At 31.8% G+C, this 25,337-nt stretch overlaps 3 protein-coding genes across 10 annotated transcripts in view; 1 reads left to right on the top strand and 2 right to left on the bottom strand.

Moving 5' to 3' along the window:
* Positions 1–345: 345 nt before the first annotated feature.
* LOC143053732 (lysosomal-associated transmembrane protein 4A-like) lies at positions 346–8,752 on the bottom strand. Its single transcript, XM_076226517.1, has 7 exons — positions 8,568–8,752; positions 6,483–6,681; positions 5,875–5,951; positions 5,209–5,337; positions 3,267–3,362; positions 1,662–1,763; positions 346–1,231 (listed from the first exon to the last, which is right to left on the bottom strand). Exons 1-7 carry the CDS (start codon positions 8,664–8,666, stop codon positions 1,157–1,159), a joined length of 777 nt encoding a protein of 258 aa, XP_076082632.1. The 5' UTR covers positions 8,667–8,752; the 3' UTR covers positions 346–1,156.
* Positions 8,753–13,374: 4,622 nt separating this feature from the next.
* Positions 13,375–16,379, top strand: LOC143053742 (actin, adductor muscle). The gene is made up of 2 exons (XM_076226523.1): positions 13,375–13,576; positions 15,109–16,379. The coding sequence occupies exons 1-2, from the start codon at positions 13,451–13,453 to the stop codon at positions 16,111–16,113; spliced, it is 1,131 nt and encodes a 376-aa protein (XP_076082638.1). The 5' UTR covers positions 13,375–13,450; the 3' UTR covers positions 16,114–16,379.
* Positions 16,380–20,457: 4,078 nt separating this feature from the next.
* LOC143053753 (uncharacterized) overlaps positions 20,458–25,337 on the bottom strand; it is a 29,983-nt gene continuing 25,103 nt past the window's right edge. For 7 of the 8 annotated variants that reach the window (XM_076226577.1, XM_076226571.1, XM_076226557.1 and 4 more), the window contains 2 exons: positions 24,777–25,059; positions 20,458–24,347 (listed from right to left, as the gene is read on the bottom strand). In XM_076226577.1, coding sequence (XP_076082692.1) covers positions 24,195–24,347; positions 24,777–25,059 — 436 coding nt within the window. In that variant the 3' untranslated portion in view covers positions 20,458–24,194. Of the gene's footprint in view, positions 24,348–24,776; positions 25,060–25,137; positions 25,271–25,337 lie in introns of those variants that run through there. The other variant, XM_076226584.1, reaches the window with a different exon arrangement.

Genomic DNA, 25,337 nt, shown 5'->3' on the forward strand with positions numbered 1-25,337 from the left:
AAAAAAGTCCCAAAATTTTTCACCTCGCTCCGCTTGGCGATCTTTAAAAACTTCAACCCCCCTTTCCAAATTACTGGATCCGCCCCTGGAATGGTAACCAATTTTGGGATGTATGAACGGATGTACATACATACAGAGGGACAGGGGTAAAACTTAAATACCCCCTCAAAAAATTTCTTCTGTCCATTGAAAGCTTTCCAAATAACTGTCATGTCCTGTTTTGACTGGTCATGTAGGAAGGACTAAAATGTAAAAGAAGACAATGGCATTGCACAAATGGCATAACTGGCAATAACTTGGTCTGCAATTATGAATAGAAGGTTTAACCTCAAGAATGATAAGTCATTTAGGTAAAACCAACTTTATTTCAATAAAGAATTCCAAAAACAGTATTTGTAGTGTTTCAACATCAAAGTAATATAAATATAAGGAATGAGTTAAACGTCTCTATACCATGTTGAAGAAACTCTATTTTATAAATCTATCACATATCTAATTGCACAATGTTCATATGAACATATCTCAAATTGAAAGACAAATTGAAAGGGGCCTTTTTGGAAAACAGCTGATATGGAAAGTATTCAATTTAACTTGGTCCAAAAGATGTTTATCACTTCACAAGTTCATTGGGTCACAAGATATGTATGTAACTTTTAAATACTGTGACCTAAAATGTCAAATTATGATGAAGATAGTAAATATTATTAAATATGCAAGTCAAACAGTATTTCTGAAATCCATACCATAGTTGTAAAATTTACACCTAAAGGTATTTCATTAATTTTTCAATTATACAGAAAAACTGCAGATAACTTGATAATGAGTATAAATGAATCTTCTTACACATCTGAAACACTGGAAATAATCTTCCTACACATCATAAACACATGACATTATAATTTAAATTAATACATTTACTAACATAAGTCAGTATATTTTGTAATGCATGATTCTATCACCTGTATCCTCCAGAAAAATGGCAAAAATTAAGATCCAATAAAGCTTTAACAATAAAAAAAGTGACATCCTATTAAATTAAGCATTACGAAAATAAAATAGCTCTCCTACAGTCCAATGAAAACAGATATTTATTTTGTCTTCATTCAATATCATCTATATCATCACGTATGTACAAGAGAGCTGTAACCTAATTTTTCTATGATGCATAAGGTGGTGGAGCTTGGTCCATGGGAACTTTGACAGCATCTTCATACTTTGGAGGAAGTAACATCTGAAAGTACAATATTTATTGGCTCATCATATAAAAAATTTAATTTAACAGACATAAACCAACATTATGTGCATATTTAAGTAGGTTATATTGTGTGTTTGTGTATTTCTATTTAAAATGATATTCCAACCCTAAACTAAAGTTTACAATGAGATTAATTATCTTTCAAATGTTACTAAATAATTCATCTTTATACTGAACTTCCATCGATGCATGTTTTTAACAATCAACGGGCATTCTTGTCCTTTTTTTAATTAATACCACGGTATTTTTTTAAAAACGTACCATTAACAAATCCGTTGAAAGAAATCAGTTTTATCTTTTATTTATTTCCATTGATTTATGATGTAGTACAAATAATGTTGTTTTATAAGAGCAAATATCTGCTACTTTATTTGACTTTATTACAGTTTTTATCTACATTTTGTACCTCAGAATCAGGATCAACAGTATATTCTCTAACCACATCTCTGTTCACTAGGCTCATCTGTAAGTACTTGTAACAAGCCCAGATCACTCCAATCAGATAAGCCTTTATAATATAAATCATGAAAGTATTCAGTATTCATCAATACAGAGTGTAAAGTTAAATGTATTAGACAAATCTGTTAATAAAACATCTACATGATACTGATAGTCTACCAAAGAACCATATTAATTTATTAACTCAAAATACCTGCAATTTACCTATATTGTTCAGACTAGAATAAAATGTAATTATTTCCATGAAACTACACCAACAAAACCATCTTATTTTAAAAGTGAGATAAGGAATTTTTTCTGTCTATTACTTACCATGATATGATATTTTAATTTTATCCCAATTTTCTAAACCAGGTTCATTTATTGGTCAATCAAATGAAACTTGATGAGTTTAAAATAGATGGGGAATTGTCTCCATGGACACAGATGATGCTTCAGCTTGCATGTAATATTATAAAAGGACATAGCCCAAATGTGTACTTGATCAGAGTTTTGTGCTAACAAGCACTGTGTATAAGTTTGATAAGATTGGGTTGAGGCAAATTTAAGTGAAAGAACAGAAACAAAACATTCAGCATGTTTTTCCATTTGTAAAGGGGCATAACTTTAGAACAGTAAAAGTGAGGCCACCAAAAATTCAAACATCTATGTTTTGTAGTACAAAATGTAATAAGCATTGTGTATAAGATTCATAACATTTGGTTAAGACAAACTAAAGTAAGAGAACGGAAACTAATTTTGGGACGTACACATAGATAAGGGTACTCCTCTACCACATGGGCATAAAAATAATAATTGCATTGAGTCATCACTTTCTATTTTTATACAATTTGTGCTTCAATAATTGTTAAAACAAATGTCGCATATGTTACAAACTTTTGTATTGATTTTGAGCATCTGACATTAACCAAACACTAGATGAATTGTATTTATTCAATCTTTTTTTTATTGATTATAACTTTCTTTACTTTAAACATTTCATGTTAAATTAATGCTACATTAGTTCATATTCATCCCCAAATATAAGAATTAAATGCAATATAACTTATAAGTGACTTAACATAATTTAAATTACGATAGTGGAAAAAAAATGTGATTTTGACATCACTTTACATTAACTGCATTCTTATTCAGATATGTTATGTATATTTTATAAAAAAAATATATACTCTAAACAGTTTATGTGTTCATAGTACATGTGTACAAATGTCCCACTCGCACTATCATTTTCTTTGTACAGTGGACCTTGTAATTTATTTGATTTGGATTATTGGTGTTTTAACACCACTTTTAAGCACCGCATTTAGGCTATTTCGTGGCAGCCAGTTTTTATTGGTGCAGGTGTCACGGAATAGAAGCTCCTTCATAATAGTAGAAAATATTCTGGAATATTATTTCTACAGGAATAAATATTACAGTATATGTTCCTGACAAAATTAATGGTATAGAATATTTGTTCCAACTTGAATAGATATTATGACAAAATTCCTACATATATGCATTTATTTCATATCAAAGTAGAAACTAGTTTATGCATATCTCTGAAACTTACCTTAAATGACAGCCATAAAATGAAACAGATCAGACAAAGAATCATCAGAATATCACGGTCCATTGCCAATAGTCTGTCCATCAAGGGGAGACAAGCCTATAAAAAATATTTCCTTTCAATCACAGCCTAGGTCTACATTATATTTTCAAAGATCAAAACAGAATGTGAAAATTTCAAAATCAAGCCCACTGATTCTTAATGTTTCAATGGCTGTTAAATTTGTTGTCTTATGTGTACCTTTGATTGTTTCATAAGTTTCTTTGCCACTTGGTGCATAGTTACAATTATCTCTATTATTATAAATTTCAAACCCAGGGCTCACGCTACCAGGCGACTTGGGCGAAGAAGTCGCCTTCCCAACCGTCACTTCGCTTTCCTCGACCCCCAAAAGCGAAAACAAGTCGCCCTGTTCTTGACGACAGTCGCCTTCAGTCGCTTCCGTCATCGGACATTTTCAATTTTTACCAAGTTGATGAAACATCAATTTTTTTTATTGATAATTAAAGAAATTTAGACATAAACGATTCATTATCTTTTGAAAAGAGGTTGAAGCATTGTCTTCGCAGTGTGTAGCAGGTTATTTGATAAAAATACAACTTTTTATCACTTCGTGCATTTCTGCAAGTACCGGTGCTTGTTACTCGAAAACGTACATCAACCTCAATTTCGGCGGCAAAATAAGTTTGTTACTTCATTTAAACGTGATAAAAGTTGCCTCCAGTAAATTTTAATCCATTTATTGCATTAAAAACGTCATGTTTCTTTCCAAATAACTTGTCAAACATCGTTTATTTTTGTAAATTTTCTTGCATTCGTCCGCCATTGACCGATTTCTAATCTACGGATCTGAACCGGACCAGCTATGACCGAAATCCGTACTTTTACAATAATTACTACGGACGCACGGATGGAACAGCTGACAGAAGAATATTGATCCCAAAGGGAAAAATTACGCATTCCACACGCATTAAGAGACTTTTGGTTACATCTAATTGATTGGTGTATATAATTCCTTATATTTTTTATGGATTGTTTCAAACTATTGATTAAAGTTACTTAACTCTGAGACTATTATACTAATATCAATATATTATGGCCCAGCTTAATAACTTTTATATTTTTTTTATGAGAAACACTGAATGTCATACACAAGATAATTTTTAATTAAATTGTAATTGATATATTATAATTTCTTTACATTTTTTTAAATATTTTTTTATTTTTTTAGTGCTAGATATTTAGTTGGTAGTTTCTCACAAGCTTAAACAACTTTTAATTTCAAATGTTACTTTAATTGTAATTTTTTTACTCAGATATGAATTGAACAGTATAAAAAGAACATTATTTACATATATGGCCCTTTATACTATTGTAAAATCCAAACATTGTATCGCACAGCGCGAATGAGCACTTCTCTTTCAAATCTCACCACTTCTCCCTATCAGTTTCAAAAAGAGAAGTCACTTCTCCCTATAATTCTGAAGTAGTGTGAGCCCTGGAACATACATGTAAGCCAAACAGAATTTTTTTTCAATAGGCTGAGACAATGAGCATTATAAAGGCTAAAATTAAGCAACCTTTTTTCTTTACTAGACATAAAGTTATCACTGTCAAGCTGCTGACCAAATATGACATCATTCTGTTAAGTAGTATGTAGGAAAATTGGGACGAAAGTATTTAGTTAGTGCTTGACATCTGAAAAATTCCTTTTATTAGAAACTCTGGAATAATAGGAACAGTTTCATGATTGAAAAGGAGGCTAAATAAACAGTTCAAACAAAACTTGTAAGCTACAAATAATTTAGACACAGCATTCTTAAATTAGTTGAAAGCATGTGAAAAGTGCTTGAAATCAAACAGTTAAAGTCCCATAACTCTGGTAAGACATATCAGAAAATTGTAGAACTTGAACGATTGCTTAAATTTAATGTTAACTTCATACCAATCCTTCTTGACACAGCCACAACTTCATATCTGGAGCATAGGAGAAATATCCAACTACAGTCAGACAGGATATACAAAAGTCAAACATCTGAACACAGAAAAATGGCATCATGTAGCCTGGTCTATGCTGTAAAATATAAAAACAAGTCAGACAGGAAATACAAAATTCAAACACCTGAACACAGAAAATGGCATCATGTAGCCTGGTCTATGCTGTAAAATATAAAAACAAGTCAGACAGGAAATACAAAATTCAAACACCTGAACACAGAAAATGGCTTCATGTAGCATGGTCACTACTTGCAAGTGAATAATTCATCAGCAATGTTTCTTCCCTTATTTTGGAAAATTTTGAAAGATCTGGCTGCTAAAAGCCTTTTTTTTTGTGTATATGTCCGATTTTGATAAGTGATTTTTGTACATTTTGTCTAATATTTTTTATAATATATCAAGATACAATGTCTAAAAGTCAAGTAGAGCATCAAATATTGCAAAAAACAAATTGTCTATCAAAGTGACATGGCAACATGAGTGGTATGCACTTTGACCTGGATAAAGTTCACTTATGATTTTGTATGATTGTATAAGTTATCATCAACATTCCATGCGATAGGAAAAAGTAAAATAACAAAAATACTGCACTCCAATTATTGCTATAACCTACCTTCATTATACCATAGATTAGGAATCCTGTTATTGTTATCATACACATCACAATAGCAAAGGCAACACAAAGGTTATCTGTAAAGCAAATTATAAGTTAGTTAATTCTAAATAAATAAATGCTTGGTATATATCTTAAAGCCCCATTACAATAAATTATTCTAAGATCTGCAATACATGCATCAAGTGTATAAATGTAGTTACACTGTCAGATGACTCAAACAATTGCAAATACATGATATAACTTCATCTAGAACCATTCAAATAAAACACTTTGCTATAACCTTCAAATATCTTTTTTTGTATATTTTTGTGCAATTACTTATAATTAGATTATTAAAACTGTTTGTTCTTTTCAAAAACTAATATAAGATTTGCAATATTTGCATTTTATCAATGCAGACATTTTTGAACTGTATAATATTGTACATTAAAAACCGTTTGTCTGTCTTTTTGGCAATCAGGGAAGTCCCTGGATTTCCTTTGACAGTTGTACTTGTTTTGTTGGCAATCATACAATATTTCCTTATTTACTTACTGAATGTAAAACCAAATTGTCATCCTCTTAAATGAGCATGACAACCATTACTACCAAGTTGCCTTATGTACCTTTTGTAAACTTCTTCTGTACAAACATGACATCACCACAAGTCTCCAGTTTGACTTGGTCTCCTTTGACATTAACATCAATAACAATATCCTGGTTCTTGGTGTTGTCCCCTACTGGACATGTTTGCATGGATTTCTCAAGGACCTCTGGATGAATTGAGGCGAAGATTAAAGTGCATGCCATAAACATGAACCCAAGCTGTAAAAAAAAATGTAATAATCAAAGTACAAATTTGATAAATTAAACTTTTTTAAGTGCTGCATTTGTATCACTAGTCATCTTATGGAATTTTCTCTTTATAGTGGTATGTACCCATACTTTCACTTTTCCCTACCTTCAGTTTATATTAAAGCACTTGTTCAATTGTTTTTTAAACATTTGAACAGCAACCATTAATTTGTCTTTACTTAACATGCTTAAGTTAATAGTTATTTTTTCTTAAAAGAGAATCAAGACAATACATTTATGAAGGTGATGAAGTGAAGATAAATGATAAAATCTTAAATAAATTTTCAGACAGTGGCGTAGCAGGGTCATTTTTATGTGTACGCCCAAGACTTGGCGAGGGATATGCATTAGGGATGCCAATCGTTCAATGTTAAAGCACCTGCTGGTAGTGGGTTCGAAAGGGACAAAGCTCCCAAAAGCTATCGAGAATGAGATACCATAATGATTCCTGTCAGTAAAAAATCATTGATAGCAACATACTTTTGAATCTAAATTGTTTGTTTGTTTTGGTTAAATCTTGTAATATGTTAACTTATTCATCGTGTTAAACTGGAAGCTATCCTAATGGTCATTGGTTTTAGAGAAAACGTCCAAACCAATATTACTTTTAAATAAGTTTAAATGGTGCCGTGAGTGAGCATACAATCCACAAAAGCACCTTTTAATGAACACGAAAAAAATATTTCTAAGAGGTGCAATATAAAAAAATTCTGGAACACCTAGGATTTCTCCCCACAAATAGTCAATCAATTTATCGTTCCTTTAAAGGGATTTAAAAAAAATCTAAAATTTTCTTCTGATATTTTTTTCTTGAACTGGAATATTTCACGACAATCTACGAAGGTTTATAAATTGAGCATTAACTGTGTAAAGAAGAGTCCGGTTATCCGGCTGTCTATCAGAGAAGAACAGAAAATGAACGAAAAAAAATGCTTTCAAAATTTTAGCTTTAGACATAAGTAATAGAAAAAGCTTCTTTGGCATTTTCATAAAATTCGATGAAGGTTCGACAAGTAGTTCATGTAATTGAGAAATAACAAAATGTAAGCCCAAACTGCGACCACTTATCAATTGCAGAAAGAAATACATTTTGTCCTTAAAATGTGGGAAAATTAAAGATATAATTGCATAATTATATTGCTCTGAATACTCTTTTGATCATAAACAGTTTCTGTCCAACTTTCATAAAATTTCACGGAGAGTCATTCAAAAGACTTTATCCACATTCGGAACCTAAATGTTGACGCCGCTTTGTGTCGCTTTTGGGACATAAATCACTGGCTCGACAAAAATACAAACAGCATATCGAATCTGAGCAGATAGTGAATTGCTTTAAATATAAGAAAAGTTCGTAGAATTCATAGTACTAGATTCAGACTTTTACAAAAGATTCGAAGAAATATATTAAATGATCTATTTGAGTAAATTTAGTCCCTTTTTATTCAAAATTACAATCCATTGAAAAAATGAAGCACAAGGCTGATGTGCTTTTGACCAGTTTTTCTTATTCTATGTTGAATATTTGTTTTATTTTCAAAATTCAAGTCTGCGCCCGGGCGTTTTGACGTAAACGTAGCTACGCGCATGTCAGACACTAGAAAAAGTTGGAGGGCTAATGCATTATGTAGAATTAGGTACATCATTCTTTTGTTTTTTTCTACATGTAGTCAATATACATGGAGATATTTTTTCTCTCAAATGTTAGTGATGACATCTCTCGGAATTTTATCAATAACAACTGGAAGATAAGTTACTGTGTTCAGTCACATGGTTATTTCATAACAATTAAACTTGTATATTGTAGAAATTATCGTGTGTTTTATAAACGGAAATGGATCGATAAATAATAATCATACCAAATTTATGATACCAATGAAAATGGCACCTGTTCTAACATGAAAACAACAACAGCAACGAAAGGCCTTATTATTGGCCGTGCCCATTTTGAGATTCATCTCAAATGACGACTGAAACTGTAAAATAAATGTGTTTTGTTTTTGTTTGTCTACGTCCTCTTCCGATAAAAGTAGTTCAATTGATATTTATCCGCATACATTTTTACACTTTTTTATTTTGTTGATTCGATCAATCAATACCGAATAGTTAGAAGACCTTTGTATCCCAAAAATTAATAGAAAATTTTTCTTCTACAGTGAAATGCCAGTATGGACATTTGTTTTTTTAAGAAATAAAGATAAATATTCCGGACTATATTGTGAAAAAGGGCTACTTTCATTTTAGACTTGTGACGTAAAGAGTATGCGATGCAATCCCACATGTATGTATTTTTATTGGGTGTAAATTTAAAATAGACCCTTAATAATGATTATGCTGTACTTTCTGAATTATTTTTATTTCCACTTTCATTGTAATCCCTTAAAAATACAATTAATTTTTGGCTTCATATCATTAATATGGACAGTGAGAGTATGGTAAAGCGGAAAGCATACAATGAAAACTTTTACTTGAAAACTTTCCTAATGGTTTTTGTAGTAAATTAAAAGTGTTATTAGTTGGTAAACTTTGTTTTCAGCATATCTGGGAAAATCAAAATACTATGTCAAAGAAGAAATTAGAAGAGCCTCGGAACTTTGATTCGTTAAATCCTGGAAACAAGCTCTTTTGTGACTCTAATAAAGATAGTCATGGTAATAAACTAAGAACATATCGCAAAGTTAAAAATAATTTTGAATTAGAAAAGTATCTTCTACTGGACCTTAACAAAAGTGTTATTTCTAAAATGGTAAAAATCAGAATTATTAATAGCAAATTACTAATAGAAGTTGGTAGATAGAACACCTTTAGAACAGAGAATTTGTCCAATTTGCAAGGATGGAATTGAGGATGAGTTCCATTTCCTCATTGAATGTAAAGCGTTAGAACTTAATAGAAATGTACTCTTTTGTAATGTAAGTGAAATATGTCTGAACAAAATAAGTTAGTTTCATTTTGAAAAGTAATGATACGGACATTAGTTCTATATGTGTGAGCTGGAATAAGCGATATGTATGATTTGAATATTCATTTAAAGTAAACCTAATGTTGCTAAGAGCTTTTTTTTAGTATTAAAGCTTATTGTAATAGCTTGAATTAATAATATAGTTTGAATAACACCTTCACGCAATGTAGATATAAAATATGTATCTCTTATCATTGAGAAAATATGTTGGTTTTTTTGTTTTTTTGTTTTTTGTTTTTTTTTTTTATTTATGTATTTGTATATGTATGTTGTAAATGTCAGCTGGTATCATTTCTGTATAGGAATTTACACCAATAAAATTATTTGATTTTGATTTGATTTGTATGTATAGAAATAGAATTCGTATATCTATAGTTCAAGATTTATTGTTTTAATAGACAATCAACCTTAAAGACAGTATAGATAAGTTATATAAAAATAAGAATAAGAATGCAAATATTTTATTTTCGAATTAAAGGGCCCTAATGTACAAATACATATAAGACCATACAAGTTTAAAGATCTTATAGTAATCTGAGACTACTATTATAGTATCAGTAGTAATACAGTATTACTCTACAAATCCTAGGACTGATTATTATAGACATAAATTGAGAAACATAAAAGAAAACATAAACGTTTACAATAACTGTAATATAAGTCATACAAGGCCAGGACAGAAGAGCGAGACAATACAGATTGATTGATTGTTGTTTGTTTAACGTTCAGTGGCAAATATTTCATGCGTGTTCAGTTCAGGACGAGAACTAGTTAACGTCCGGTCGGAAGAAGACCAAGTGGCCATATTTTGTTTCTTCCCTAGTCAACCCGGGGGAGGGGAGAGACAATATACTGACAGATCAAATCTATAAAACATATTACTCAAAAGAAGTATACTTACGCCAGAGACATGTCTCTACTTACGTGTTGGGTAATTTGCATGTATTGTCTATTAGTTTCTCCATATGATTGTACTCAAGATTAACACCAGGTTCAAATAACGACCACAACGATGATTGAGAAAAAAACTTTTTTAAATTTTGCACCTGAAATGGTTCAAATTCGCTATTGTTAATTTGTACTTTTAGTACCACTAAATATGCTTCATAGTGTGTTAATTTACGTTTTTTGATTGAGTTAAGCCTTCCAATTGATATTTGATCATGTGTTTTTCTATGTTGTGATGTTATACTATTGTTTCAGAAAAAGGGAGAAGGTTTGGTACCATTAAAACGTTTAATCCCACTGCAAATATTTGCAACTGATGTACAGTAGTTGTCGTTTGTTTATGTAATTTATACATGTTTCTCGTTTCTCGGTTTTTTTTTAATATGGATTACACCGTTGGTTTTCCCGTTTGAATGGTTTTACACTAGTAACTGATTTTGGACCCTTTATAGCTTGTTGTTCGGTGTGAGCCAAGGCTCCGTGTTGAAGGCCGTACCTTGACCTATTATGGTTTACTTCTATAAATTCAGTTATTTGGATGGAGAGTTGTCTCATTTGCACTCATACCACATCTTCCTATATCTATTCTAATATTGCCAATATGCCAAATTTGGTTGTTACCCATTTCAGTCTATATGTGTTATTTTGCAGTCTCTTAAATACTGCCGATATATATTTGTATAAAGACCCTCTTTTGAAATTTTCTTCAAAATTTGACATATAAGTCAATCGAAGATGTTGATTGTACCTTTCTATCACAGGCACGTGTCTCAGAACAAAAAATCCTATAAACCTTAATAAAATTTGTAAGGGTTCCGCGGAACCTAGTGTCTCGCCGTCTTTGCAAATCTAATTAAAGTTTAAAAAAAAGCTTCTGTCTAAGTTTGGTACAATCAGTGGAAATATTGATGTGGGTGATATGTCTATTGTTTGTTATGCGTCACCGTGACAATTGCTGTCCCTTTTTTGTTAATTTTTCTATGTTTTCATGTATTTCAGCGATGATCCTTTTGTACTGGATTTATTCTGAATAAAAAATAGTATTATATGTCTCTGGTTTCTCCTCATCTCCAAGTGTTTAGATAAATTCTTTCCCAATCATCTATTTTAGTTAAAAACGGAATTTGGTTTTCCGTTTTTTGTGGACAAATGATGGATGTACTGAAAACTTATTTGCTTATAATTAAACCAGCCATTATCATCGCGTCTAGTTTATTTGCAATTAAATTACCGGGAGGGATTTCAACGCAAATATTTCCGTACAGAAGTACAACTGTGCTTATAAAACAACTCCATATTCGTATATTTGATACTTGTGAAATTAACTCCACCCCGATGCTAGCAAAATTACTGATAACCCATTCATGAAACAGAAGGATTTTATGATAAACATATGTATTATAGTTAAGCATCACATACAATCCATGATATCTTAATTAGATAAAAAGGATTATTTAAACCATGTTGTGTCAATAAAAGTTTAAGCAGATTGGGTTCATCTATATATCGTAGATATAAGGGGTGATGCACATGGTAGTTAAAGTTATCTAACCATAAGATGGAAAGTGTAATCAAGGAGGTTATATGAGACCTCCTTGGTGTAATTGTGCCATTGACAGATCAATCATTATTATAACCATATGATAATCTTGGTGAATTTGCACCCCATTGATATATTTGACATCTAAAAAGTAGGAAGAGGGCCCCGTGGGATTACTTATTTAATTCCATATATCAAATTTGATACACTTCTGAAATGTTACTCTTTTTCCCGTCTGCAAAATTACTTTGGTCTTTCAATTTGCTGATGAAAACAAAAAATTTCCGAAATAATTCATATCCGTAAAAAAAATCTCCATGGGTATAGATTGTTTGAAGCGGTAAAAATATATCAGGTCGATAATTTAGAAACATTAAAGGATAGAATGTAACGAGAAATGGTGTGAATGTATACCAGATCCACTATACAATTTAATATATCATTATGAGATAGAAAATATATCTCAAAGCTGATTCAATCATCAAGCCTAGCCAAAATAAACTCCCTGTACATAGCAAAAAGGGAAAACACCGGCCCATAACATTCCCATAATACTCCTTCAAGTGTTGATGTTTATTATGTTTTTACTTCTTATATGTTTTTTGAGTTTAATAATAATGTTCCTGTAATATTCTGTCATTATAACTTGTAATAACACTTGGAAAAGATATAGTTCACATGTTTATTTCAAACATAATACTCATAGGCACTGCATGCACTGTCTCTGAAACTATTATATATAAAATCCTTTTTACTTTTTATTCAGATATTTTTTCCAGAGACAATTAAGTGCCTGTGATAATACCCCTTCACGTGTAGATGTTTATTTTTAAACAAACTAATTTCGTTCCTGTAATATTCAATATTCTAACTTTAATTACAGTTTGATATAAAAAATAATTCAATAAAATCTATTTCCTCATAATTAAGAATGCATTTTTACAATAAACCACATATTTTTATTATCACATTATATTTAGAAATTATGATTAAAGTCATAACGTGTAAAAACTGATTAAAAAGTTCGAGTGTTATATTCTATCTCAAAATCGATTGATTTGAACATGTGAAGCGTCTATATTTGGAGGAAGAAAACGCATAATCTTTCAGTTCTTTGAATCAGCACCTGTCTCCTTATATGGAAAACGCACAGCGTGTGAATCGTAGTCGATTCTTGGAAGCTGATTGTCTATCATGATAAAACGAACGCGTGAGTAAGACAATTCGCCAGTCAGTTGTAGAAATCAGGGTGAGATACATCTCTCGTTTATAACTATTCACAACAAATCAACATGTGTGACGACGAAGTAGCCGCTTTGGTTGTAGACAATGGATCCGGTATGTGTAAAGCCGGATTTGCTGGAGATGATGCTCCAAGAGCCGTATTCCCTTCCATTGTTGGAAGACCAAGACATCAGGTCAGTTTCTAAACATTTTCTTAACCTTTTCATTTTGTAATATGATATATCATCAAGAATAAATGAATGATCAAAGGGTACATGCATACATACTGAAATGAAGTTTAATTGATTGTGTTTTTTGAACACATTTTGTATTTGTGAAGTCCAGAAATTCGAGCCTCTATATACATTCGATACCATTTTTTTTCCATTTCCCTCCCCCGTCGCTATTTATATGGAAGAAAAAAAGATACATATACCCAACAAACATGACAAACTCCATATTATAAGGGGGGATCGGATCATTTTATTTCGGAGACATGTTCGAGTAGTAGCTTGGCTTTAAATTGTACACATATAATTTTACATGTGAGAACTTGTGCAAGTCGAATATGAAGGTTTTTTTTCAGTTCATGAGATTAAACAATAAATTTGCTGATCATGAATGTTTCCAAGTTATTTTTATGTTACAATACATATAAGTATTTTTTAATTGTTTTATTTTATGAAATATGTACTATCCAATTATATTCGCGATATCTTTGCAATTTAGCTTTATTCAGTACATGAACTACAAAATACAAAATCTTAAATTGGATGTAATGTTATGACTAATCACATTTACATAATTGATTAAGATGTAGAGCGTGCATCAATCATAGACTCCCCACCTATTTACATAGTAGAATTCCTCTGTACAGATGTTCTTCTAGACGGTTTGTCCTAATATGGAGTTCTAGTCCTTCCATTCATTCATTCTGTTATCAGTCAATGATATCATCTTGTTTGTATTATAAACATTTATGCCCTAGCTTGTTACAATGAATACCAGTTGGGTGCACATGAAATAATATAAATTTGAAAGATAATTCCTTTATCCTAAATCATTCAGTTTCTTATTTATATTATATAAAATAAATGATGACAAATATAATGATTCTATAATTATATTAGACAAACAAAATTGTGTGTATATATAATTTGTATTCAAAAGCATACTTTTGCTATGATTAAATCAACATGCTATGATTAAAACTAAATTTGCTATATATCAAAAACAAATACTTAAAGGATGTTTTATGGAGACACTTCAATTTATCTGAGTAGCATTTTCAAAACATATTATATTCCCTCTAAGATAGACCATATCAACATAACACTTCTGCACTTTAAGCAACCAATTTCGGTGCACAGTAATATTTGAAATGTTACTCATACTTCTGAAATGATTGGAAGAAAATCGAAATCTAGCGGGGAAGTAGAAGGGGGCGAGTGCCCAGACCCCCTTTAAAAAAAAATATGGTTAATTATATAAGTAATGACTGAAGCATGACTAGAGCAGGCCCCCTCGTTGGCAGTCAGTGGATCCCCCCTTTTTTATGAACATTTCTGGATCCGCCTCTGATAAATCGATAAAGCCCCGCCACTCAACTACGTATAGAAAAGCGTTATAGCAAACCCTGAAGGTTATTATGTTACTTTTATTTTTTATTAATATGCCCAATTCATCAGCACTTCTATAATGACACATTTGTATTTTTATTTTACAGGGAGTCATGGTTGGTATGGGCCAGAAAGATTCCTATGTAGGAGATGAAGCCCAGAGCAAGAGAGGTATCCTCACCCTGAAGTACCCAATTGAACACGGTATCGTCACAAACTGGGACGATATGGAGAAGATCTGGCATCACACCTTCTACAACGAACTCCGTGTTGCCCCAGAAGAGCACCCAGTCCTTCTGACTGAGGCTCCACTCAATCCCAAAGCCAACAGGGAAAAGATGACCCAGATCATGTTCGAGACCTTCAATGCACCAGCCATGTACGTCGCCATCCAAGCTGTACTCTCATTGTACGCTTCCGGTCGTACCACTGGTATCGTCCTAGACTCTGGAGATGGTGTCACACACACCGTACCAATCTACGAAGGTTACGCTCTTCCCCACGCAATCCTCCGTCTCGACTTGGCCGGTAGAGATCTTACTGATTATTTGATGAAGATCCTCACCGAGAGAGGTTACTCATTCACAACCACCGCCGAGAGAGAAATCGTAAGAGACATTAAAGAAAAATTATGCTACGTTGCTCTAGATTTCGAGCAAGAAATGTCAACAGCAGCCTCATCTTCATCCCTAGAAAAGAGCTACGAATTGCCCGATGGACAGGTAATCACCATCGGTAACGAGAGATTCAGGTGTCCAGAATCACTATTCCAGCCATCCTTCTTGGGTATGGAATCTGCTGGTATCCATGAAACCACATACAACAGTATCATGAAGTGCGATGTCGACATTCGTAAAGACTTGTACGCCAACACTGTCTTGTCTGGTGGAACCACCATGTTCCCAGGTATTGCCGACAGAATGCAGAAAGAAATCACAGCACTTGCTCCAAGCACAATGAAGATCAAAATCATTGCCCCACCAGAAAGGAAATACTCCGTCTGGATCGGTGGTTCCATCTTGGCTTCACTCTCAACCTTCCAACAGATGTGGATCAGCAAACAGGAATACGATGAATCTGGTCCATCCATTGTCCACAGGAAATGCTTCTAAATTAATCTATGTAATAGAACTAACTTTCGTATATTTCAATTTTCAAATTCTGTGATGACACATTCCGCATGTTTTATGGTGACATTAAAATTAATTTATCATTTTCCGTGTTGTGATGCTTGGACGCTCTACTGAAGAACCAATAGGAGTTAATAAAAAGAGACATGACTGTATTTGAAAAACAACTGTTCCTTTGGAACGACCCTTCTGTATATAATATTAATTATAATAAACGATAGTCACAGGAGTGACCATTATTTTTCCAACGAATAGTATGTTTTTTCTTCATATAAAACTGTCATGGTAAAGGTTTTTGTCTGGACTCAAGTTTGGTTAACCAACTGTTGTTGTTGGGTTTTGTTACTGAAATATTGCTAAGATAACTAGATTTTGGTACTATTCCAATTCTAAATGATATGGAACAATTGTGCACACTTTTGACAAAGCACTACCCCAATTGCATATCGCTCATTTTGTTCCAAGTCAAAGGGTCTTGCTTACAAATCCAACCACGGAACATTAATTAAAGGAGATGTGGTATACACGTTAATGAAACAGCAAATTTAACAACTCGGTTAAAATAAGATGAGAGAACAAAAGAGAATGCATAGCCTAATTAGTTACCTCTATAAGGTTTTTTTCCTCTTTCTTGCCTCAGTCTTGCGCAGATATGAAGTCATTTTTCGTTTTAAATTAAGAATTGAGATCAAAGAAATATATTTATGGAACCCATTTATTCTCTGTCGTCTGGAAGGTTAATAGTTTCGATGAAAGTGTTCACCGAGAAAGAGCAATTTTAGATCGGTTTGAATAGAAGGTGAGGCATGACGGGTCTAATTTGGCACCAAATTGTTATACAAATTAAAACCATATTTTAGGCAAAAGTTTTGCATTGTAGGATAATATTTTTGATTGAAGCAATGGTCTTCTGGTTGTTTATCTCGCTAGGTTGCTGTACATAACCCAATTTTCAATCATGTTTTTTTTGGTAAGAGAGTCATTTTAGTTGCCAAGCGGTCAATATGAATGGAATTAAAAATGTAGGTAAGAAATGTCTAGTTTTTGACATATTTTGTCGACTGAAACAACAACATTGACTTGGGGTATATTTTGTGAAAGCTATTGTAGCTTCCTCTCAAACTCGCTTTCTTTTGAAACATCTGGTGTGAATTAAAGGACATTTGTAATATACGTCAATGACACAATGACACAACCATAAGGGATCTCGATGTTTAGTGCGTTCTTGCATCCATATCTGGATATATCGAAGAACCGATATCTGAATATATTATATATATAAACAAGAAGATGTGGTATGATTGACAATGAGACAACTCTTGTCTCCAAATGACACAGAAATTAAGAACTATAGGTCACAATATGGCCTTCAACAATAAGCAAAGTCCATACCACATAGTCATTTATAAAAGTCTCTGAAATGACAAATGTAAGACAATTCAAACGAGAAAATTAACGGCCTAATTTATGTACATAAAATGAACGAAAAACAGAAATGCATCAACGACTGACAACCACTGAATTACAGACTGTTGACTTGGCATAGGCACATACATACAGAATGTTGCGGGGTTAAACATGTAAGTGGGTTATTGGGATATGTCAAAGAGACCATCTCTGGATATGTCGGAGCCCTAAATCAGCATTGGTATAAAAGACGAACACCTATAGGTCACCGCATGTGATTCAAAACAAAGACCTATATCATAAAGTTGGTTATGAAAGACCATAGGGAAAAATCCACAGCTTGCAGCATATAATTCAAGTGAGTTCTGGCACAATGTCGAACAGTGAGATTTGAATTTTAATTGGTCATTCTCGGTAATATGATAAAAAAAAAGGCAATTATATATCGTTGACAGGCATGGCAAGAGGAGCTTATAGCTGCTACATCAAATTATAAGAACAAAACTATTTTAATTTTGTAAAATTTCCGTTCTTCGGTTACACATTCACGCAATAGTAATAAAAATATTGATCTCTGATTTCGTTTTATAAATACTACATATGAGTAGTATAACGAAATCGGAGATCAATATTTTAATTTGATTGCTAAAGAACCAATAACAAAAGGACAAGATAATATAACAGTGAGAAATAAAATGTAAACGTTGACACAGGTTGTATTATTAACATAAATTTCCAAAGATAAAGACCTTGACATTACGATTTCATGAACACCACAGATATAATTATGAGGTATATTTTATACCACTATTCCTCAATCCTGTGTCTAAACAAAAACAAGGAGCAGGAGCGGATCCAGCCATGTTCAAAAGGGCATTAAGAGAGGGACGAAAGATACCAAAGGGACAGTCAAACTCATAAATCTAAAACAAACTGACAACGCCATGGCTAAAAATGAAAAAAGACAAACAGAAAAACAATAGTACACATGACACAACATAGAAAACTAAAGAATAAACAACACGAACCCCACCAAAAACTAGGGGTTAATTAAAAAGAGGGATAAAGGGTGAGGGGTTCCGATATCCCAATTCAAATGCATTGGTCGTTATAAAAAGGTGGGGGAAGGGATGAACCCTCGGAACCCTCCCACTGGATCCGCCACTGAGGTGCATGAGAACTACGGTATCAGGGTGTAGTGAAGCACCCAACTGGTACATGTGTACAAGATAATTTAAGTTTAAGATCGAAATCAAGTCCACGGCTTCTCGGGTTTCCTACAACGACAATTCAAGCACTTAGAATAATAATAGCAAGTAAACAGTGTACATGAGCTGACGTCTGTCAATACACTAATGGTCACTAATGAATCAGACAAAAAACAGGGGACAAGCCAGTATTTCATAAAAGAGAGGACTAGGTTTAGTGTGATACTTGTAAACATTCTATGTATTAATCATATAAGCTTCATTTGATAAAATAATGGGGTGAAGTTTCGATTATAAATATTATGCAAGCAGTGTTTGGGACCCTTAGAATCGAACTAGGATGGATGTTAAGGGGTTGGGCCAATAACAAATCCTAATATATAAGCCACATTAACCTTTATGTAGAAAGCTGTTACAATATAAAATTGAGAATGAAAATGGGGATTGTGTCAAAGAGACAACCAGACTAAAGAGCAGAAATCAGCCGAAGGCCACCAACGGTTATAATGCCTTTGACTGTATGATACTGCTGAAGTAGAAAAAATGTTCTCATGACAATACGATAATAGTTTGTCCATTAGGTCATGTGTATACCACATTTTATTTAAATAAGTTCCATTAAAACTTATGGTTATTTAGAAGCCAACTTGAACTATTTTCTTAGAATTATCCTGGGATCCTGGCCCAATCTTTTCTTTACTTCAGGAAGTGAGAGGCCTGAGGCTACGCGTATGATATGATCCATGGAACATGCATATTAAATTTCACATAAATGGATACAGATTGAAAAGGTGAACAGTTCTACCTTTGGTTGAATCAGTAAACTAGTTTATATGAAAGTGTGCCTCTTTATATCTGTGACTGCTTTCAAAAGTTAAACTTGGTCAATAAAGCATTAAATGAAAGTCAGTTTATTTTTTAAAGGATAAGCAAATCTAAACCTCAAGATACATCCATACATTTGCACAGAGTAATAAGATTAAAGGCCTATTCATTGCATACTAATCATGTCTTTGCTGTCAAAATCAGCACACACATCTGCAGCTTTATGCATAGGCTCAAGGTACTCCAAAAAGTCCCTTTCAGCTTTATTTAAGATAGACAGATCAACTGCATCATTAAGTGCAGTAAATTCTATGAACATTTCATTGACTTGTGAACTTGGATGGAACAAAGAACATTCTGTCACTTTGCTTCCATACCTTTAAAAAGTATATGAAACTGATGACACAGATATATGTCTTGCATGTAGGCATACAATTGAGAAAAAGACAATCTAATGGACAGCAACATTGCTTATTAATTCAGTCACTGAAGCATGATCTAGTGGGCAGTGTCTGAAAAATTGTTGACAAACTGAGATGTTCAGTAATATAACTTTATAGAAAATATTGTTGTTTATTGTAAGAAATTCCTATCAATATAACTTTAGAAAAACTTCAACATTAAAAATTGCTGATAAATTCAAGGTCACTGGGCAGGGCCTCAAAATAGTCCTCAATCTGAAATTAACTGATAGTAATGCAACTTTGTATTAATCTTCAATGATCTATCAGAAGTAGTTCCTATCACACTAACTTAAGTAGAAAATCTAACTTAACAATTGTTGACAGTGGAGGCTAGCTGTCATTGTTGCCGGAAAAGCAATCCCTATGTCATACTTTCAACAAATTGCATCGTAGACAAGAAAATAAAAAAACAAACATCAATGCATGATATAATGATAATTTATTCCTGTCCAAAATATATGTAATATATCATCAAACAAAACCAACCAGTGGCATCTATAATCATCATATGTCACCTTTCTATTTATAGAAACTTTACAGAACACAGGGTACACAACAATAATGGTAACAAACCAACAACAGACCTAGTAACAAAACAACATACCTGTTACCTGTGTATCAATTACAGGAAGTTAGATACTATCATTCACATAAATTTCTGGGATTCCTATGGGATATCACTATACCCTCTTTTCTTATGAGATTTCGTCAAATAAATTACCACCATCTCTCATTTTCAGGTTTATTGTTGAAGTATTATGAAATTTTTATAGATATTCTTTAAAGAAATATATTTTGTAAAGCACTTATATCTACTGCAAAAGAAGCCTGGCAAATTTAGCAGTAAGTCAGCAATATTGAAAAAACTTTCATTTATCTGTTTAAAAAAAAAATACTAGTACATGTATCAACAATTGTAAAGCATAACAATTAAGTTACTATAAATTCTGTATAGCAATATAGTGGCATTTGTAATTTACACTTGAACATGTTGCACCTCATAATGACTCAACGCAGTGCCGTATTGAATCTGCAAATTGTTAATGCCTTATGGTTACTTCTAAATGTTAATTTTTGTAAAGTTGCATTTTTGGGTTGCTGATCATTATTTTTGATAGTTTTGTGTCCATCCAAAATAAAGAATTTGTGTAAAAGAAAATGTTTTATTGTCTTTAAGATGATGATGATGGACTTTCGATGGGTTAGTTATACTTCTTATAATTCCAGTATTAGAAAGAAAGAAAAAGAGTTTTCAAAATGAAGTAATTTGAGTTAGATTAATTCCCCTGGCCATCATGCTGGAGGACAAAGTGGATGATTCTCTTTTTTGAACAAGCCTTCTGAGAGTATTGCAAAACATAGTCCACAACTGGTTAAAAATTTATTGTACTGGAACAAAATGCTAAAATGATCTTTAACTTTACATGGTGTAAACTATATAACAAATAATAGGTCAAAATGCTTAAAGTGTGACGAAAAATAGTGTGGAAAAAACTGACTATTTGTGTTCAAAGGACCATTGTTCTGCACAATATCATCTGACAGGAACGAAATTTGACTTAAATATGTAACTTGTCATGATAAAACTATGTACCAACTATCATATCAATATCTTCAAACATGACGAAAAAAAGTGCTGAAAACCGATTTGCTGGTCTAACGGATGGACAGACAGAGTGCAAACCTAAAGTCCCTTCGCCTTCATCGGAATTGGACTAATAACAAAATTAAAGCATGTGCTACAAGCAAATCTGGTAAGAGATCTAAGATGGGAATTATACAAAATTAATTTAGGAAGGAATTTGTTAACATCCAACATGGCAGCTAAGGGAAATAACTGTAACAAATGTTGTAAATCAAAAACTATTTGTTGCTATTATAAAAATATAAAACTCATCCTATGTGAAAGTTTTTAGGAGGTGAAAAATCAAAATAAACTTTACAAAATAACCCATCCTACCACTAGCGATTGATTTGTTTCCTCTAATTTAGAGCAAAACGAATCAGTTTAAGTCATATCAGTTGTCTGAATCAGCTTTTTAGCTATGTATTTATTTTATTCTTCTTATAATACAATATACTATAAATAGTTAAATGCTTCATATACAGGTAGATTTAAATATTGCCTTTTTTATCAGTGTTTTAATCAATTTTTTAATCGTCAGATTGAAAATTGCATATTTTGGTCTCTTTTGCATAAAAAATTTTAATACTTTAAACTATATTTTTCATGTCAATCTAATGTCTTTTCAAGCAATCTTTTCTATTTTATCAACATCTACTATGTTTATTTAATATTAATTCTTTTAGCAGAGAAACATACAATATGTGCTACCTTAACAGTCATACAGTTCATCACACAACAGAAATATCAATTCTATCTAAATTTTGGAAATTAATAAACTTTAAGAAAATATTTTGAAAAGAAATTTAATTTCTATGGCTGTTAAGTTAAGAAGGTAAAAAAAATATCAATATAGTTTCTTATCATGTGAATCATGATTCATATTAACAATAAACTATTTTTTTAAAAACTGAAGTTCTAAAATATGTTTTATAGAAAAATAATTGGAAAAATATACTGAAAAATATCTGGAAAGAATTCTTATAAATGTTTCATATCTATTTTCAATATTTTTGAATGATTATAATAAAATGTTAAGGAAATCTTGACCAAAAACATATTGACTAGAATTAAACATGAATATTTGAAATACACTTATACATAAAACATACATAACCAAGCAAGGCAAAGCCAGATACACATTTTCTCTTTACACAATCATATAAGAAATGCTTTAAACTATTATGTGAAATACTAAGTAGGTACTAAACTGTTTAAAAAACTCTCGGGAAATATTGTATAAACAGCATAGAAACTAGGTAGCAAAGAGTCAAGACTAAACTCTCAACAGATATATACATTTAAAACACAAATCACCTTCATGTGGCCTTTAACAGAATTCTCAAACATTTAATGTAAACAAAATACATTTTTACTTCTGTCGGGGTTTTCATGTTGTAGATAAAGAATAATCAAACATTAATAAATATACAAAATATTTGTAACTTTATACACAAATAAATATATTCTATAATTCAATAATCAAATTAAACTTAACAAACTTATTGAAATCTGTTCAGAGAAAGTTGTATACAAATAAGCTCACTGAAATACTAATACATATATATTTTCATTGTGACAGTATTATCTGTGGTATTTATTTCAACAGTTTTTAAGATATGTATTGTATCAAATGATTTATTTTCTCTAGTGGAAAATTTATCATGCTTTCGTAAAACTAAAAAAGAGTTCTATGAAAATGAGTAAGAATTAAAGAGACTTTTACAGGCTACTTACTAGAAAATACATTGAATTCTATGAAAAATGTACAAGTAAATATTCTACTAAATCAGTGCTTACTATCCTATACAACTTTGACGTGAACAGACCTTGTTAAAATTTACACTGTACAATAACTTAACCAGTTTATTCCGAAAGTGCTTTCTAAGTTTAGTTAACAGTAAGAAAATAAACAGTAATAGAAATGATGAGACCCAACAACTCTTCATGGAGAAAACCCAGTCAATTTGAATAAGTTTCTAGTAATTACTGAAAGAAATGATTTTTTCAGATATATATTTTCGCACATTTAGCATAATCAAATATACAAAGCTTGCTGTTTACAAGGTCTCCGATTATATTGTATATGCACAAATATTAACTGTCAAATAATACATTTGTCATCTTTTCCTTAGTTATGCTTTTAAATATGATGCGATACGAAATTTGATTTTATAATAAAAATATCAATAATAACTTAATTTGTAAGTATAATTTCCTGTCAACATGATATCAAATCCTGACATGTATTTCTAAAAAAAGGAACATGAAAAATTTGAGAACTAAAAATTTAACAGAGAAGATCCTTTTAAAGAAAAATTCCCAATGAAATCTTAATTTCACTTTAGAAAAAATAATCTGAGACACATATACATGTGTTATGACAGATCCTTTATGAAGTCACATCAATAGTAACCATATTACGTTTTTGATGAAATGGTTTTCAACTGAAACAATAATAATGAAGTGATTTTTGTACATTTTTGTGTATACAAAGATTTCTTATGAAGTTGATACTGAATATGATAAATGGTTTTAATCTAATATATGAAATATAAGTTCCAAAATAATGGCACCACCTCTGTTCTGTGAGGCAGCACTATGTATCACAGGTATAAGTTCATTGTCTAGGTCATTCATGTATAAATCAGGTAATCTCTCACCATTAGCTCCAATCTCGTATCCAACCTACGAATGATAAATATTAATCATGCTGCAATATCTATTCAAATTTCTATACACTACAAGAAAATATACTAATAAACATAAACAGTTATTAACCAGGAGCAGTCATTGTTAAAGGCTGTATTGTCGCTGGAGTCTTACATCCCGGTCATGTGTTTTTCTGCTAGATAGTTGTCCTAATGGTAATCATACCACATCTTTGTTGTGTATACTATTTCGATTGTCATTCTTTTCTCACTTGGCTCTCAAGGTTAATTTTCTTCGGCTTTTCCAGCCAAATCTCAATTGTTTATTTTCAATTTGCTCTTAACCTGAACTTGTATATAAAATGTGTAGCAAATATAGCTGTATGCTACTTTAAGCTGTTGTGACAGTCACCTTTACACTTTACACTAAATTATTGAAATTTAACACTTTTGTAAAATAAATTACCTTCTCGATTTCGATATTAACTCTCAATGCTACTTTAGTCAAATCTGCTTCTTTTAATTTATCTAGGTGAGGAGTAAGAGCTATACATGTGGCATTAGACAAAGTTTCTGCTAGTCGACTCAGATCTACTGGTTCCCACTTTGCTGACCCAGAATCCTTATTCTGAATAAAAAACACATCGGTCCATCTTACTATCTGTTTTTCTCCCACATAATCTGTGGCATTAGGTATGTGTATGCTCTCTATACCATCCATTGACATATCATCTATTGGACTTTTTACGCTGAAAATATATAGATCAAAACTAATACTAGTACTAAAGGGAAATAACTCAGGTTAGGTATGTGTATGTTCTCTATACCATCCATTGGACTTTTCACACTGAAAATATATAGATCAAAACTAATACTAGTACTAAAGGGAAATAACTCATGTTAGGTATGTGTATGTTCTCTATACCATTCATTGACATATCATCTATTGGACTTTTTACGCTGAAAATATATAAATTAAAACCTGCAGTCAATTGAACTAAAGGGAAATTACTCATGTTAGGTATGT

This window comes from Mytilus galloprovincialis, chromosome 1 (assembly GCF_965363235.1).
Source record: "Mytilus galloprovincialis chromosome 1, xbMytGall1.hap1.1, whole genome shotgun sequence".
NCBI lineage: Eukaryota > Metazoa > Mollusca > Bivalvia > Mytilida > Mytilidae > Mytilus > Mytilus galloprovincialis.

Bases quoted from the DNA above. Each gene is read 5' to 3' on its own strand.
- LOC143053732 (XM_076226517.1), bottom strand. From the start codon at position 8,666: ATGAATCTCAAAATGGGCACGGCCAATAATAAGGCCTTTCGTTGCTGT. The intron at 5,338-5,874 runs GTAGGTTATAGC...TATATTTTACAG, and splicing joins TAATCTATGGTATAATGAAG to CATAGACCAGGCTACATGAT. The intron at 1,232-1,661 runs GTACAAAATGTA...TTGTACTTTCAG, and splicing joins CTGTTGATCCTGATTCTGAG to ATGTTACTTCCTCCAAAGTA.
- LOC143053742 (XM_076226523.1), top strand. From the start codon at position 13,451: ATGTGTGACGACGAAGTAGCCGCTTTGGTTGTAGACAATGGATCCGGT. The intron at 13,577-15,108 runs GTCAGTTTCTAA...TTTATTTTACAG, and splicing joins TTGGAAGACCAAGACATCAG to GGAGTCATGGTTGGTATGGG.